Raw genomic sequence first — 16835 nt, 5'->3', positions numbered from 1 at the left:
TACCATTAAGGTCCACAAGGCCTCCAAATCCCCTGACTCTCCAGATGGGCTGACCCCACCCCTCATTTTAAAATCACAGTCTTTGACCTTAATTTATAATGAAACACATTCAAAGGATACTTACTGGGACAAGTATAGTCTGGGCAATTCTTTTCTGTAAGAGTAAACACAAATGTTAATGAAAAGACAAAATGTACATTAATGATTGCACTTTGTTAAAAACCCAATAAAACAAGGTCAGCCTCTTAAGGGAAGGCCTTGGGTATCAGAAAGTGCTGTGCTGCTCTGTTGCTTACCTTTGCAGATGAATTGAGTTACATTTTCAAGGAAGGCATCCTCCAGCAGCTCCATGAAGGTGTCTCGATGCAAGCTTAACCCAGGTTTTGAAGATTTTTCGCAAGCGATCTGCCTTAGGCTTTCAGAGGCTGGTGCATTCTGGAAAATATCACTCACACCAATTGAGACAACCTGGAACACACCAAGGAGTCAATGAGTGGCCTAGACAAGAAGGCAAAGTGGCTTTAGGAAGGGAGACAGCAGGACGGTTTGCTAGATCGGTTGAGCCGGGGAGATGCGGAGTTGACTGGAGCCAGATGGGCAGTTGAATGAAGGGTTAGAGAAGGATGCAGAAATATGGTGGGATATAACAAAGAAAGGGTTGCCAAACAGAAAACAACTTGCATTGTAATAAAAGCTCCCAAGGAGCTATCAGAGGCAATTTGACACTGAGCCACTTAAGGACATATAGGGCAGCTGACTGAAAGCCTGATCAAAATGGTAGAATTTAAGGAACACTTTAAAGGAGGTGAGAGAGGTGGAGAGGTTTAGGGAGGGAATTCCTGAGCTTAGGACCTAGACAATTGATTGCCTGGCCTCCACAGAAAGGACAAAGGATATTGGGGATATACAAGAGATCAGAGTTGGAGAAGTGCAGGGATCTCGGAGGCTTGTAGGACTGGAATTTAAATTTGAGGCATTGCCAGACCGGGAGGGAATGGGTGTACGGGACTTGGTGTGAGTCAGGATACAGGCAGTATAGGTTTGGGTGAGCTGAAGTTTATGGAGGGTGGGAGATGGGAGTTCAGCTGAGAGCGCTTTGGAATAGTCTGGAGGTAACTGCGGCAAGGATGGCTGAAGCAGTGGCAAAAATACAGAGGATTGTGAAACCAAAACATTGGACAGCACGAAGACAAGAGAAAGTGGGGTGTACAGGGCTGATAGCCAAGGAGGACTTAGCGTAAGGCAGCAGGCAGAGTTTTGGATCAGTTTTTTTGTAGAGAGGAGTCCAGGAAGACAATAAGGAGAGCATTGGAGAATCCTTGAGGTGAAACATGTTGATGTGGCAAGCCTTGTTATGCAGGTAGAAATTTTAAATATGAATTGCATAGAAGGGGCTTGAAGCTCAGCTCATGGTCAAATGAAGATTCACAATATTCTTCACCTCCCCTCTCCTGATAGTGTGGAAACAGCCTGCACATTTAGCAACCATCCACTGCTTCACTGAAGTGAGCCTTCTTCATGTGGGAGTCCAGAGAGTGAGTGGAGTGGTGTGGGATCTATTCAGCTATAGAGTGCATTAGAGCTGAGTCAGATTCAGCTCTCAGCTGAAGCTAGAAATTAATATGGCAATGTTAATGAACCAACACTTAACCCGTTTGTCTGGCACTCTTCTGTTCACTAGTTTAATGGAAACATTGTGTGGTCTATTTTAAATGGGCTAGTGCTCTGATAATGGATCAAAGAAATATCAGATTGGCTACTCCAGGTCTCTCCACTTCTCAGAGTCTGGACTTTTCTGCACGTTCCCTCACTTACCTCTGCCACCATTGGTGGCGATGTCTTCAGTGATTCAGGTCCCATAGTGTGGAAGCCTCTCCCTAAATCTCTCCTCCTCTCCCTCCTTCCCTCCTTTAAGACCCTCCTTAAATCTCACTGCTTTGGTCAAGCTTTTAGTCACCCCTCCTAATATCTCTTCATTCATCTCAACATCCTTTCATGACCAGGTGCTCACCTGCGGGATGTTTTTCTATGTTAAAGATGTTGTATGAATGCAACTTGTTTTTGCTGAGTGTATTAAGCATTCTTTCCCCAAAGTACCTTCAGATGCACACACAGACTCAAAAAACATTAACAACTTGCATTTATATCGTGCCTTTAACATATTAAAAATGTCCCAAAGTGCTTTACAGAAACATCACTCAAGCATCAAGCCACATAAGGAGATATTAGGCCAGGTGACCAAAAGCTCAGTCGAATAAGTTGGTTTTAAGGGGCACTGAGCGGTGGTAAGGTTCAGGGAAGTGATTCCAGAGTTTCGGGTGTGAACAACTGAAGAGACGGCTGCCATTGGGATAAAGAGAATAATGGCTACATAAGAGGCCACTACTGGAGGGGCACAGAGATCCTGGAGGCTTGCGTGATTAGAGGTGGTTATGGAGATATGGACTTTAGTGGTCCTTTGGGGACGGGCTGGGAGGCGGGAAGGCTGGTAAAATGGAGCGGGTAGGTGTTAGGTGGCATGCCCAACTGCTTCCCACCAACATGCCTTCTACCAGAGACAGGAAAGCTGGCAGATGGGCTGCCTGCTGGGAGTCCAATCGAGCTACTTCAGCGGCCAATGAATTACTTCTTCCTGGCTCCATGGGCATTTTGCCCTCATTTGGAGGTGGGGGAGGGGCTTGCCGCTGCATGGGGAGACCACCTAATGGGTGCTCAGTGGGCTCCGGGGATGGGCCCTCCTTTTTGGCACTGGCCAGCTGAGTTAAGATCCCAGCATTTAACACAGGGGCAGACAGGATTTTGAGCTAGTGAGCAGGAACTTCCCTCCTTTTAACACGTGTTCAAATGAAAATATTGCTGCGAGGAGAGAATGATCAGAGATAAATGAACCAAGAAATAGAATCATAGAATTTTTCAGCATAGAAAGTGGCTATTCTGCCCATCGTGCCTGTGCTGTCTTTTAAGAAGCTATCCAATTATTCCCACTCCCTTACTCTTTCTGCATTTTTTTCCTTTTCAAGTATTCATCCGTTTGAAAGTTACTATCGAATCTGCTTCCACTACCCTTTCAGATAGTGCATTCCAGACCATTAAAATCCATGGCTTAAAAATAAAATTCTCCCCAGCTCCTCCAGTTACCGACCTTTCTGCCAGTGGAAACAGTTTCTCCCTATTTACTCTATCAAAAGCTTTCATGATTTTGTACATCTCTATCAAATCTCCCCTTAACCTCCTCGGCCCCAAGAAGAAGATGCTCAACTTCTCCCTTCTCTCCAAGTAATGGAAATGAGAGATAACATTGACTGTAATAGTTGGGAATGAACAAAAGGAATCATACGTTAGCTTCATTACAGAGCGATGACAACGACTTGGGATCTCTCAAAAGGTCTGTCCGCCCATCAGTGAGGACCAGGACAACCTGTGCTTGGTTGCGTGATCTCCTGAAGGCAGTCTTCGACCAGTCCAGCGCTGTCCCTGTAAATGTTCCTCCAGCAATCCATTTGAGATTCTTGATTGCACTAAGAATTGAAAAAAAGATGTCCACCTTTGTTACTCTATGCTTTTTCCAACCACTTTTCCAATTTACTCACCCCTCTCCCCATGCTGTCCTGAAGGTCACTCCATGGGCACCAGCTGCCCTCTAGCCAAGTGGCCGCTTGTTCATGCTCCAGGCTTGGGATTGGCCGTGGATAGAATGCCTGATTGCAAAGGACTTCACAACCCTGATTTCACCCAGGCTCCACTCACCTACTGTCCCCTGGACAACCATCAGGGGATGGAACCATGGCTGATTTCCCTTCCCTTGCCCTGTCCTGTAGCCCAGAGTGACAGAGCTGCATTTAATGAAGGGGGGGCAGACTGCCCACACCTCCCCATGCCCCCAGAAAGTTGGCCAGAAGTCTACATGCCTGGAAGAAGCTCGCCGTGCAACCATAACACACTGCGGGCGAGCCAAAGTGGTTGAGAGTGGGACTTCCACCCCTCAGTGGAAGGAGGACCCGCCCTCAGGAGCTGCCGGCCAATCTGATTGGCCAGCAGATCTAGCAGTCCTGGCATCACCAGAGCTCAATAGTGGCTGTTGCCGGGACTGCAGGAGGGGCATGGAAGAGAGCAGTGGCCACTACCGAAGGTTAATTCCAGGCTTTTAGGACAGGGAGGGATCTTCGAGCCCTGGGAAGGGGGGCGGGAGGAAGGAGGGAGATGTAGGGGCGCTGGATTTTTGAAGGCAGGTGGCGCAAAAGGAAGGGGGGGGGGCGCTGACATCTTGGGGGAAGGGGAATGCACCCCCAGAATGAGATGTCCCCCTTTCTTCTCACCTTTTTACATGTAGGTCATAAAAAAAATGGCCTTCGCATTCTCACCTGCCTGCCCATGCCAATCAGACTATGGCATGGGCAGCATATTATCCAGGTCTATAGGCTTGATAATAAACCTAATAGATCTTTAATTATTTATTTACATATGGCGGACAGGCTGCCAATTTCAGTGCCCATCCACCTAGAGTATTATGGGAGTCAGCTCGGGGGCGGGGTGGACAAGAAGATGGTGGGCTAGCCACCCAACATACTTAGCACGCCCTCCTCCATCGAAAACACGCCCGGTGGGGCATGTAAAATCCAGCCCGTAGTTACTCTTCTGGAAAGGCAGACGATTTTCAGAGATTGGGACCAAAAACGGATCCCCACCAATCTTACTGGACACAGCCTCCGGAAGCAGTACTGAACTATGAACCATGAAACATGCACCCAGCTGGGCCAATTGAAGGTCCTGTTGGCAGTCCCAGCACCCAGGTGGACACTGCTGCAGCAGACAGGCCAGCACAACAGCACCTCAAGACGGAGGCACCCTCAGAAGATGGGTGAAGTCATGAAAGTAAGTTGTGGCCATCATTGTAGAGGGGTATTCCCTCCACAGCATGGCCTGTGCCCACAGCTGTGGCCCTGTGGTAGAATTGGCTCTGGTGGTCGTGCCTGTGGGTGGGGGTTCGGGGTTGTGGGATGGATGTTAAATGAAGGTGGCCTCACTGGTTCCCGCCTGCGGCCACACCCATCTCCAGCAAGATCTCCCTGAGGCAGGGATGCAACAGCATGCTGACCTAATGGCGACCTTTCTGATTTTCCACTGTCTTGTCTCCAGCTCCACCTTCCCGGGTCTCTTAAGATCCCATTCCTAACCCAGAAGGAAAAGGGGCATCCACTGTTAATTGTCCTAATGTTAGCTTTGATGTTTTTCACTTCTTACAGTCTCTACCATGCTCTGGGTCACTTTATACTTTGCTGTGTTGAGCATTGCTACAGTGGTCCGCCCAGAGAGTAGGAACATAGGGACAGGAGGAGGCCATTCAGCTGCACTACCTGTTCAGCCATTTAGTCACATCATGTTTAATCTGTATCTTAACCTCCCCACTGTTGTAATATGCCTTTAAGGGATATCAGCATGACATCACTAGCAGGGAAATGTGTCATGTGATCCAGTCTTCGTTTCACTTTTGCTTTGAGCAGAGCACATACACACACAGTTCTGATGCCTTCAAGCTTTATACCAGTGTATAACTGTTCTCATGTGCTTAACCTTAATAGATAAACCTACAATGTGTTTACCCAATCCCTTATGAACAATTGGTGCCCTGTGACTTTTACAGTAAGCCAGCCCAAGGTATTATATTATTATAAAAACCCACCTTGGTTCCAAATCCATTAATATCCTCATCTAACAACAATCTAGCAATCTCAACTTTGAAACTTTCAATTGATGCCCCCAGGCTCAACAGCACTTTTTTTTTTTAGGGGGAGAGGGAAGAGTTCCAGATTTCCATGACCCTTTGTGTGAAGAAGTGCTTCCTGACATCACCCCTGAACAGCTTAGTTCTAATTTGAAGGTTGTGCTCCTTTGTTCTGGACTCCCCCACCAGAAGAGATAGTTTTGCCGCATTAACTCCATCAATTACTTTAATCATTTTAAACACCTCAAATCTTATACACCACCCAGTCTAATGCAGCCTTTCCTCATAATTTAACCCTTTTCACCCCAGCATCTCCCTGCTGAATCTGAATTACAGCCGCTCCAAGGGTAGTATATCCTTCTTGAGGTAGGGGGCCAGATCTGAACACAGAACTTCAGATGGGGTCTCAGAGCTTTGTACAAATATAGAATAACTTTCACCCCTTTGTATTGCAAAATAAAATGCTGACCTGGCTTCCAGCTGAAAGTATCAAACCTGAACCTCATGTCAGAGTTAGAGATTGGAGCATCAGGCAGCAACAGAGATTCAATCCTATAATCACATCAGCACAAAGAGTTTCTTCCCTTCCACTCTGTCAAAGCACCTCCTAATTTTGAACACCTCCATTGAGTCTCCATTTAACCTACTCTGCTCTAAGTGACCAATCCCAGCTTGTCTTCATCTCTCCAGGTAACTGACATCCCTCATCCCTGGCATCATTCTAGTAAATCTCCTCTGGACCCTGTCTAACGCTCCTTCCTAAAAAGTGTGTTGCCCAGAATTGAAGATCATACTCTAGCTGGGACCTACCCAATTATTTATAAAGTTTTACTATCACTTCCCTGCTTTTTCACTCTATGCCTCTATTTATAAAACCCAGAATTCTGTATGCTTTGCAAACAGCCTTATCAACTTGTCCTGCCATCTTCAATAATGGCAGGACAAGGAATTGAGATGCTTAAGACACTATGCTCAAACACATTGTTGTTGTAGATTTTCAAATTTAACCAAGCAAAATTTTGAGTTATTTATATAACTGCACTTCATACTATTATAATGGTCATCATCCACAGAGCTTAGGAGCCATTCTCTCATACTTGATTACTGAGGTAACACTTCTCCACTTCATCTAGGAGCTATCGATACAACAGAAATTACTGGATACAGACAGAAAATATTTCGAATGGCACAATATTTGCTGCAAAAGTTGAAAGTTTGAACTGTGACCTTCTTCAAAAGAGACCTCAACACTGTCCAATACATTAACCTGTCCTGTGTGGAAAGACACTGTCCAATACATTACCTTGTCCTGTGTGGAGAGACACTGTCCAATACATTAACCTGTCCTGTGTGGAGAGACACTGTCCAATACATTAACCTGTCGTGTGTGGAGAGACACTGTCTAATACATTAACCTGTCGTGTGTGGAAAGACACTGTCCAATACATTACCCTGTCCTGTGTGGAGAGACACTGTCCAACACACTAACCTGTCCCGTGTAGAGCGACACTGTCCAACACATTAACCAGTCCTGTGTAGAGAGACACTGTCCAAAACATTAACCATTCCAAATCCAATTCTGGCCTCTTACGCATCCCCAATTTTCATCATTCCTACATTCATGTCAGGCGTTGCTTGTGTTGAGTGTCCTTCTTGCTCACTGTCTATGCTATACAGACATCTTATATCAGCAATGTCTGTACCTCTCAGCATTTTATAGAATTGTATCATGCCCCCTGCAATGCAAAGCTGCCCTGGGATGAATCATGTTTACCTCCCTGAGTCTCCAATCATAACTGATAGGCCTCTGTGTTGTATTTGCCGTTTTCCCTTTTCTCCGAAGCCTAACACACCAATGTTCTTTTGGCGGGAAAGATATAGATCCCATCAATTTTAGCAACAGGGGCATGTTAACCAAAGAACCAGACAATCAGTCAAGATACGTGACACATACACTTTTAGCTCCAGTAGATTGGTAATGCTGAGATCGGCCATTGAGACCAACTCCTCAGTTCCCGCATGACTGTACTGGACAACTCCAATGTTGGACTCCTTGCCATCAAACTACAAATGCCAAAGAAAGAGAAGAGTGAGTAAAAACAGGGCAGTGCACTTAAATCAGGGTTTAACATGAACAGGATTCATACAAGATGAGGATCAGTGTGAGGCCCTGCACACTGGAACTAAGGTAACCCTTCAAAATGATGAGAAGTTAGGAACTGTCGAACAACAACGGAGGTTGGGAAGACCCTGTATACAAATCATTACAGGCCAGGAGATGAGTACAAAAATCAAAAGCCAATAGAATGTTGGTCTTTTCCCTAAAAGGGGCTGATATATAGAGGGAAGGAAATTTATATCTCACTTGTATAGAATCTTGTTCAGACCCCAACAGGAGTCCTACTTTCAGTTCTGGGTACCACACCCCAGGAAAGATCTATTGCCTTTGGAGAAAGGGCAGTGTAGAGTATCCAGAATGATAGTGGGGCTAAAAGAGTTAGAGCTCGACGATTTTGGAGTGAATCTGGGAAGCACTCTCTCACACAAAGACTAGTGGAGATCTGGAATTCTTTCCAAGGTGGGTAAATGGAGTTGAGGTACTAAACAGCAAGGATCTAATGGAATGGCAAAGAAGATTTCTGTGTTCCTAATGTTACACTTATTAAAAACAAATAGGGTTGAAGTGTACAAATTTTGGACTAACATTCCTAGTCAAAGTGCAATTTTGCATTTTCTAGTTATCAATGAGTTGTTTCCTGGTGATAAGGGGCAACATTTTGCATTCCCAAGTGTGATCAAAAGCATTGTCATATCTTTCGAGAGTGTGTCTCCTGTAGGAAAATATTAATAAGCTACATAAAAATCAGCAAATAATAGAGGTTGGAACTTCTATTCTATGCTGTTCTGCACTCCATGTATCATTGCTTTGTACCTGTTTTGTATTTAAGCAAAGCATGTAGAATACCATTCAACAACTAGACAGGATTTAACACTCCTAGATCATCCTTAAAGCAAGATTACAGGCATGTTGAACATTCAAGTTACCAACTCCACACATTCATTGGAGTAGATTCAACAGTCTTGCTTTGATTTAACATTACATTATAGTTACAGTGGTCTGCACAGGAGTGCTGCTTTGGACGCATTTAAGTGCTTAAGTTGGATTTTGGTGAGTGAGGGAGTTCGGTGAAGAGGGGAAGGGGGTGTTCCTTTCTTTTTCTACCTTTCCTCAGCCTCCAGTAGCTGGCTCTTACTTTGCTATAAGGGAAAGACCAATTTGAATGTCATATGAGCCCATAAAGCAGCAGAGAAGGAGAGCTGGGAGTTTACAGATAAAATCTAAAAATGATGTCACAGGAGTCCTGTAAGTTGATGAGTTGGTAAGTATAGGCCTTTCCAGACTCGGTACAGAGGAAACAGTTGGTGAATGACAGTTGAGTTATGTTATATCATACTGTAATAAAGACTATATAAATGTTAAGGTATGTCAGTGCAGCTCAGCTATGTGGAATGTGCATCCTGCAGAATGTGGGAAGTCATGCAGGCACAAAGTTCCCTCAATGACTACACCTTCAGGAAGCGTCACCAGCTGCAGAAACTTGAGCTCCGGGTTGCAGAACTCATGCAGTGGCTGAAGTCACTGTGCTACAACCGCAAGGCTGAGGATTATGTGGATAGCATGTTTAGACAGTTGGTCACACCACAGCTAAGAAGGTAGAGAAGGAATGGGTGACCACCAGAGTATCTAAGAAAAAAAGGCAGGTAGTGCAGTAATCCTATGAGGCTCTCATTCTCTAACCATTTTTCTATTCTGGATACTGATGAGTGAGATGGTTCCTCAGAGAACAGTAGCAAGAGCCAAGTTTGTGGCACCAAGATTGGATCGGGGGGGGAGGAGGAAGAGTGGAAGTGCTATAGTGGTAGGGGATTCCATAGTTAGAGGAGCAAACAGGTGTTTCTGTGGCCGTAGATGTGACTCCAGGGTAGTATGTTGCCTCCCTGGTGCCAGGGTCAAAGATACTACAGAGCATATACAGGGCATTCTTTGGGGGGAGGGTGGCTAGCCAGAGGTCATGGTCCATATTGTGACCAATGACATAGGCAGGAAAAGGGATGAGGTCCTGAAAGCAACTTATAGGGAGTTAGGAAGGGAATTAAAAAGCAGGACCTCAAGAGCAGTAATCCCAGGATTACTCCCTGTGCTAGTGAGCATTAGAATGGGAAGATCGAATAGTTCAACATATGACTGGAGAAATGGAGTAGGAGGAAGGGCTTTAACTTTCTGAGGCATTGGGACCGGTTCTGGGGCAGGTGAGACCTGTACAAAAAAGATGGGTTGCACCTCAACAAGACTGGGACTAATGTTCTTGTGGACAGGTTTGCTAGTCCTGTTAGGCAGGGTTTCAACTAGATTGGCAGGGGGATGGGAACCTGAAGGGAAATTCAGAGCGGAGAGGAGAAAAACTAGCAGTGGGAAGTAGAGAAGTATTAACTAATAAGGAGGATATATCAGAGAGTCGTATCAAGGTAAAGAGAACACTTGGTGAGTTTGATAGAATGAGAGTAGGCTATAGGATTAGAGCAGGCAATAAAATTAGAGTAGGCAATAGTAAGTCATTAGATGGGGTCAGAGTAAGGGGAAAAGTAAAAAAGCCTAAATCAGGAAGCCTAAAGGTCTAAAGCAGCAGGAAGAGGAGGAACAGGTGGTGGCGGTATTTGCGGTGACTTTCGACACCAGAGCAGGTAACATTATTGAATTTTTAGGCTCGAGGTAAGGAATTAAAAAGGATGCAATAACATTGATCGGTGTAGTATATAGACCGCCAACTAGTGGAAGGGATGTAGAGAAACAAACTTGTAAAGAAATTGCAGAGGTGCAAGAATTATAGAACAATTATAATGGGGGACTTCAATTATCCAAATATAGACTGGGATATGAATAGTGCAAAGTGACAAGAGGGGTGAGAATTCCTGGAATGTGTTCTGTTGAAGGGTCGCGTGGACTCGAAACGTCGACTCTTTTCTTCTCCGCCGATGCTGCCAGACCTGCTGAGTTTTTCCAGGTAATTCTGTTTTTGTTTTGGATTTCCAGCATCCGCAGTAGTTTTTTGTTTTTACCTCTGGAGAATTCCTGGAGTGTGTTCAGGGCAATTTTCTGCAGCAGTATGTTTCCAGTCCAACGAAAGGTTAGGCACTGTTGGACCTGGTTCTGGGGAATGAGTTGGCCCAGGTGGATCAAATAACAGTGGGACAACACTTAGGGAACAGTGACCATTGTATAATAAGGTTTTGGTTGGCCATGGAGAAGGACAAGGAGCAATCCAGAGCAGGGGTAATTAATTAGGGGAAAGCCAACTTCAATGGGATGAGAATGCATCTGAGTCGAGTGAGTTGAAATCAATTGTTGGCAGAAAAGGCGGTGGCTGAACAATGAGCTACCTTCAAAGAAACAGTATTACAGGCAATGTCAAGGTATATTCTCTTGAAGGGGAAAGGTAGGACAAATAAATCCAGAGTGTCCTGGATGATGAGAGAGATAGAGGTGAAGATGAAAAGGAAGAAGTGCACGTTGATAGACGTCAGGTGAAAAATACAATGGAGAGTCAGGCTGAAAATAGAAGGACCAGAGAGGAAGTAGAAAAACTAATAAGAAAAGCAAGGAAAGAACATGAAAAGAGACTGGCAGCTAATATAAAAGGGAATCCCTCAGTATTCCATGAGCATGTAAATAATAAAAGGGTAGTAAAAGAAAGAAAGTGATTTGCAAAAGAAGCAAATGTCATGTGAGAAAAAACTTTTCCACACAACGAATGGTTCATGTCTGGAATGCACTGCCTGGAAGTGTGGTGGAGGCAGATTCAATTGAGGCAGTCAAGAGGACAGTAGATGATTATTTATAGAAACTATGTGCAGAGGTATGGGGAAAAGGCAGGGCAATGGCACTTGTTCATAATGCTCATTTGGAGAGCCGGTGCAGACAAACTGGGTCAAATGCCTTCCTTCCGTGCCATTAAAATTCTGTGATTCTGAAGAGTAGGGCCGATTGGGGATAAAAAGGGGGACTTGCATGTGGATGCAGGAGAAATAGTGGAGGTATTAACTGAGTACTTTGCATCTGTCTTTACAAAGGAAGAAGATGCTGCCCAGGCCGAGGTGAGAGAGGAGGTAACTGGTATACTAGAAGAATTTACAATTGAGTAGGAGGAGGTGTTAGAAAGGCTATCTTTACTTAAATTAGATAAGGTACCAGGACCGGATGAGATGCATCCGAAGATACTGAGGAAAGTGAGAGTAGAAATTGCAGAGGCACTAGTGATAATCTTCCAGTCTTCCTTAGACACAGGGGTGGTGCCAGAGGACTGGAGAATTGTGAATGTTACACCCTTCTTCAAAATGGGGTGTAAGGTTAAAGCTGGTAACTAGTCAGACCAGTCAGTTTGACATCAGTGGGAGGGAAACTTCTGGAAACTATAGTTTGGGACAAAAATCAATAGTCACTTAGACAGTGCAGGATAATTAAGGAAAGCCAGCATGGATTCATTAAGGGAAAATGATGTTAAACTAACTTGCTGAAGTTTTTTGAGGAGGTAACAGAGAAGGTTGATAAGGGCAACGATGTTGATGTGGTGTATATAGATTTTTAAAAGGCATTTGATACAGTGCCACACAACAGACTTGAGAGCAAAATTCTAGCTCATGGAATAAAAAGGGAAAGTAGGCACTTAGGTAAGAAATTGGTTGAGTGACAGGAAACAGTAGCGATAAATAGTTTCAGATTGGATGAAGGTTTGTAGTGCAGTTCCTCAGGGGTCAGTATAGGACCCTCGCTCTTCCTGAATTTATATTAACGACCTAGACTGTGGTGTTCAGGGCATGATTTCAAAATTTGCAGATGATACAAAGATTGGAAATATTGTCAACTGTGATGAGGATAGTCTTGAACTTCAAAAGGACAGACATGTTGGTGGATTGGGCAGACAAGTGGCAGATGAAGTTCAGCACAAAGACGTGTGAGGTGATTCATTCTGGAAGGAAGAATATGGTGAGACAGAATAAAATAAAGGGAGAACCTCTAAAGGAGGTGCAGGAACAGAGGGACCTCGGTGTATATGTATATAGGTCACTGAAGATGGCAGGGCATGTTGAGAGAGCAGTTAATAAAGCATATAGTATCTTAGGCTTTATTAATAGGGGCATTGAGTACAAGAGTAAGGGGGTCACGTTGAACTTGTATGAGACACTAGTTAGGCCTCATCTGGAGTACTGCATCCAGTTCTGGGCGCCATACTTGAGGAAGGACGTGAAGGCACTGGACAGAGTACAGAGGGGATTTACAAGAATGATTCCAGGGATAACAAACTGTAGCTGTGAGGATAGATTGGAGAGGTTGGGACTGTTTTCCTTGGAGGAAAGAGGGCTGAGAGGAGACTTGATAGAGGTATTCAAGATCCTGAGGGGTATGGACAGGATAAATAACTGTTCCCAAGAGAGAATCAAGAACTAGAGGGCACAGATTCAAAACAATTGACAAAAGGAATAAATGTGATGTGAGGAAAAATATTTTCACCCAGAGGGCGGTTGGAGTCTGGAACGAACTTCCTGAAAGGGTGGTGGAGGCAGATTCAATTGACGTATCCAAAAGGGAATTGGATAGCTATCTGAAAAGAGAGAATGTGCAATGGTACAGGGATAAGGCAAGGGAGTGGGACTAGGTGGAATGCTCTTTCAGAGAGTCAGTGCAGACTTGATGGGCTGAATGGCCTCCTTCTGCTCTGTAAAGATTCTGTGATTCAAACAAAGATAAAGTCTACAAAGGCATGAAAATATAATTTAACTCAAAGACTTCTACCATTTCAAACCTAAAATCTGCCCCCACTGAGGTGACCATTTTCTAGATTTCTGCTTGTTTGCACTCAGTGCCTTCAAACAAAATTTAAATCTAAGATCATGCCCCAGAAATATTTGCATATCTGATGTCTGTTCTAGACTTAATACGAATGCCAAAATTGCCGTTTCATTCGGGGCTGTCCTCTTTGGTGTTTAGTGCAGTACATCTCGAGATTAGACCAGAAGACATAGGAGCAGAAATTAGGCCATTCAGCCCATCAAGTCTGCTCCGCCATTCAATCATGGCTGATAAGTTTCTCAACCCCATTCTCCCACCTTCTCCCCGTAACCTTTGATCCCCTTACCAATCAAGAACCTATCTATCTTGGTCTTAAATACACTCAATGACCTGGCCTCCACAGCCTTCTGTGGCAATGAATTCCATAGATTCACCACTCTCTGGCTAAAGAAGTTTCTTCTCATCTCTGTTCTAAAAGGTCTTCCCTTTACTCTGAGGCTGTGCCCTCGGGTCCTAGTCGCTCCTACTAATGGAAACATCTTCCCCACGTCCACTCTATCCAGGCCTTTCAGTAAGTTTCAATTGAGATTGAGCAATTTTGCTTCAAAATATTTACAAAGATGTCTGAGAGTAAAAGGAGTTCATCTCATTGACCATCAGACTGTAGAGCTCCCCCACAATTACAATTGAGATCTGCCACCTTCTTTACCCCAGGTCCGTGATCTCTCAGATTGACTTTGTTGTTAATTTTCTGCATTAATTTCTGAACTATGGCTTAATAGAGAACTTTCACTGCCACTGGGGATCTTAGGATAGTCCCATTTCTATGGTCATCTCTCACAAAATAAACTAGTTTTAAATTCCACGGTCAGGCATTCTTTGGAAAAAAAAAACAAGTGGTTATTCCTGGTTTTGGATTATGGCTTTAGACTAATCAACATAATTTAGAAACATCCTGTGGTGTGAGTGGGGAAAGAGATTTCATCTCCTTTGGCACTGCACTGATCAATTAATGTGTATGTGTAAAATTCAGTTTTTACAGATATTAGACCATTCACTTGTTTTAAATTTGGTGCGAATGTGCATCACTGGGACAGAAACAAGGGAGCTTTACTTTGCATCTAACCATGTCATATTTCAGCTGGGAGTACTTAGAGCAACTTTAAATTCTCTAGGCCTCACCTACATGAGCAAAAAGAATACACAACGGGAAGTTTTTAAACATCAAGCTGAGAAGACGACTTTCTAGATTGATTTAGAAAGATGAAACAGTGCCATATCAAAGACTGAAACCTCAACATTGGAATATATCATATCAAAGCTGAAGAAATTCAGTCAGCCTTTCATGTTGGTAGAGCTCAAAAAGATTTGATCTCACCCTGACTTTTTCATCCCTGCTTAGCCTGTCGATCACCGTGACTATAAACTGCTTGGCTAGAGCGAAGTTTTCGTTCCCGATACTCTCCGAGCTGTCCACTACAAACAGGAGGTCAATGGGCCCACACTTGCACTCTGCAAGGAAGAGAACAAGTCAATGATCCTCGCTACGACTCCCTCTGAAGTGGCTTTCAATCACCATCAGGCTTCTTATTAATCCCACACCTAGTCACCTGCCATCCCACCTCAGTCTTATTAATACTCTGTATTTCTTTGATGAACTTCAGCTTAATAGCAGCTTTCACTACTGCTGTAGATGCTGGATGTGCAACCAAGGTGGGTGAATGGAATTAACATGCATAGCAGCCATGATCAAATTGGATTTTTGACTAGGCTCGAGGGACTGAATGGCTCCTCCTGCTTTTGTGTTCCTATGAGAATGAGGACAAATGCCAGTTGGCCCATATGTTAGTTCATGTATCTACAGAATGTCCGATTCCCCACATCACAGCATCCAACTTTTTTTACTATAAATCTCTCCTAATATTTCCCTGATGTTGAGACGTCTGGGAAAAACAGGAAATAAGCTCTTTCATGTCAGCTACATTCCTCCTTTAATTGACTCTTTCAGTGTATTATCTTTAATGTACCAGAAATGCTTTATTTTAAAATAGATTTAGATGTCCTGGGTCATTATTAGAAGAGGGGCTCTCTGCAGTAGAGTCCATGTTTTGAACTTGTGTTAGAGATCATTGTAGTTGAAGCTTGAATGTGAAGGAGTAACTGCGTTAAAATCTGAAACCTTCTTGATGGCAGCTCCTCCGCCTCTGTTAACAGATCCTCATTTCCAGAGCGCTGTCTGGTTCATGCTGATTGGCTCATACATTGATGAGCGATTGATTGGGAAGGGGACGTCTCTAAATTGCAGTCAAGCTGAGATGAAGCACTAACTAAAGTTAAGGGACCATCTACAAGTACCCATACCATACCATTACACAACTGGCAAAATCAGGTAGACTTGAAAAAGGGTCGAGATTGGCAGCGATAAGCAGTGACCAATAACAGGCTTTCCTGTATCAAATAATTCAGTCTACTCACCACAGCAAGCTGTAAAAAAGAGAAAGGAAAATTAGCAAACTGATTTTAATAATTATTCATGGGTGTATTAATAAGGTACATATATTTTATTTAATGCTACACCCAGTCATTTGGTCACCTCATGATGCATCAGGTTGTGGTGTCATACATTCCACATAAGGCACTCTGTGACAGGAGAGTGCAGCCTTGGGAGGGGCAGTTCTGCTGTTTATGGTTGTTTAACCCACAAGTTTTAATGGTCAATTGTTTCCAACTTCACTTTCCTGATAGCTGAGGTTTCCCACCCAGGGGGGTGCGGTGGGGAGCATGTTAGAAATTTGGGTGTGGATTGTGCGGGATTTTCCAATTGCTTGTGGACAGGGGATCATGCACAACGCATAGCTAAATTCAAGATATGTGCTCCCACTGGAAGAGGCAGGGGAGCAAATGTTGCAAAATTGCCACCTTGTTTTTTTACTGAAGACTATGTTAATAACGGTTGTGCCATCCTGGGCATGGGTCAAGGCATTTGTGGCATGGCTGTACTCCCTGTCACACCAGTGAGCCTAAAGTTGCCTTGCAGAGGATGATAAGGGGTGCCGATGGGCATTTGGTACACAGTACCGTGCCATCCAGCACGCAAGGGAAGGTGAAACAAGTTCTCAGTGCAGCAGAAGATATTTGATAGCAACCAGAAACAGAAGCCTTGGCTGAACTTTCCCAACCTTGGTGCAAGAGTGCTGAGGTCAGTTGCAGGCTCCTTACTGCAGCTCCAGCTGAGATCAAAGAACTCAAACCTAGGAGCCAAGATCC

At 44.2% G+C, this 16835-nt stretch overlaps 1 protein-coding gene across 1 annotated transcript in view; it reads right to left on the bottom strand.

The window, feature by feature from the left end:
• Window positions 1-16835, bottom strand: part of col6a1 (collagen, type VI, alpha 1) — a 99828-nt gene that overhangs the window by 7369 nt on the left and 75624 nt on the right. Inside the window, exons 29-34 of the mRNA XM_078551561.1 lie at window positions 16044-16052; window positions 14947-15080; window positions 7677-7786; window positions 3338-3518; window positions 297-468; window positions 125-154 (exon numbers count right to left, since the gene is read on the bottom strand). Of these exons, the coding sequence (XP_078407687.1) occupies window positions 125-154; window positions 297-468; window positions 3338-3518; window positions 7677-7786; window positions 14947-15080; window positions 16044-16052 (636 nt within the window). The remainder of the gene's footprint in view (window positions 1-124; window positions 155-296; window positions 469-3337; window positions 3519-7676; window positions 7787-14946; window positions 15081-16043; window positions 16053-16835) is intronic.

This window comes from Cetorhinus maximus, chromosome 11 (assembly GCF_964194155.1).
Source record: "Cetorhinus maximus chromosome 11, sCetMax3.hap1.1, whole genome shotgun sequence".
Lineage (NCBI taxonomy): Eukaryota > Metazoa > Chordata > Chondrichthyes > Lamniformes > Cetorhinidae > Cetorhinus > Cetorhinus maximus.
Note: the sequence above shows the minus strand (reverse complement) of the source record. Positions and strands in the feature narration are given on the sequence as shown.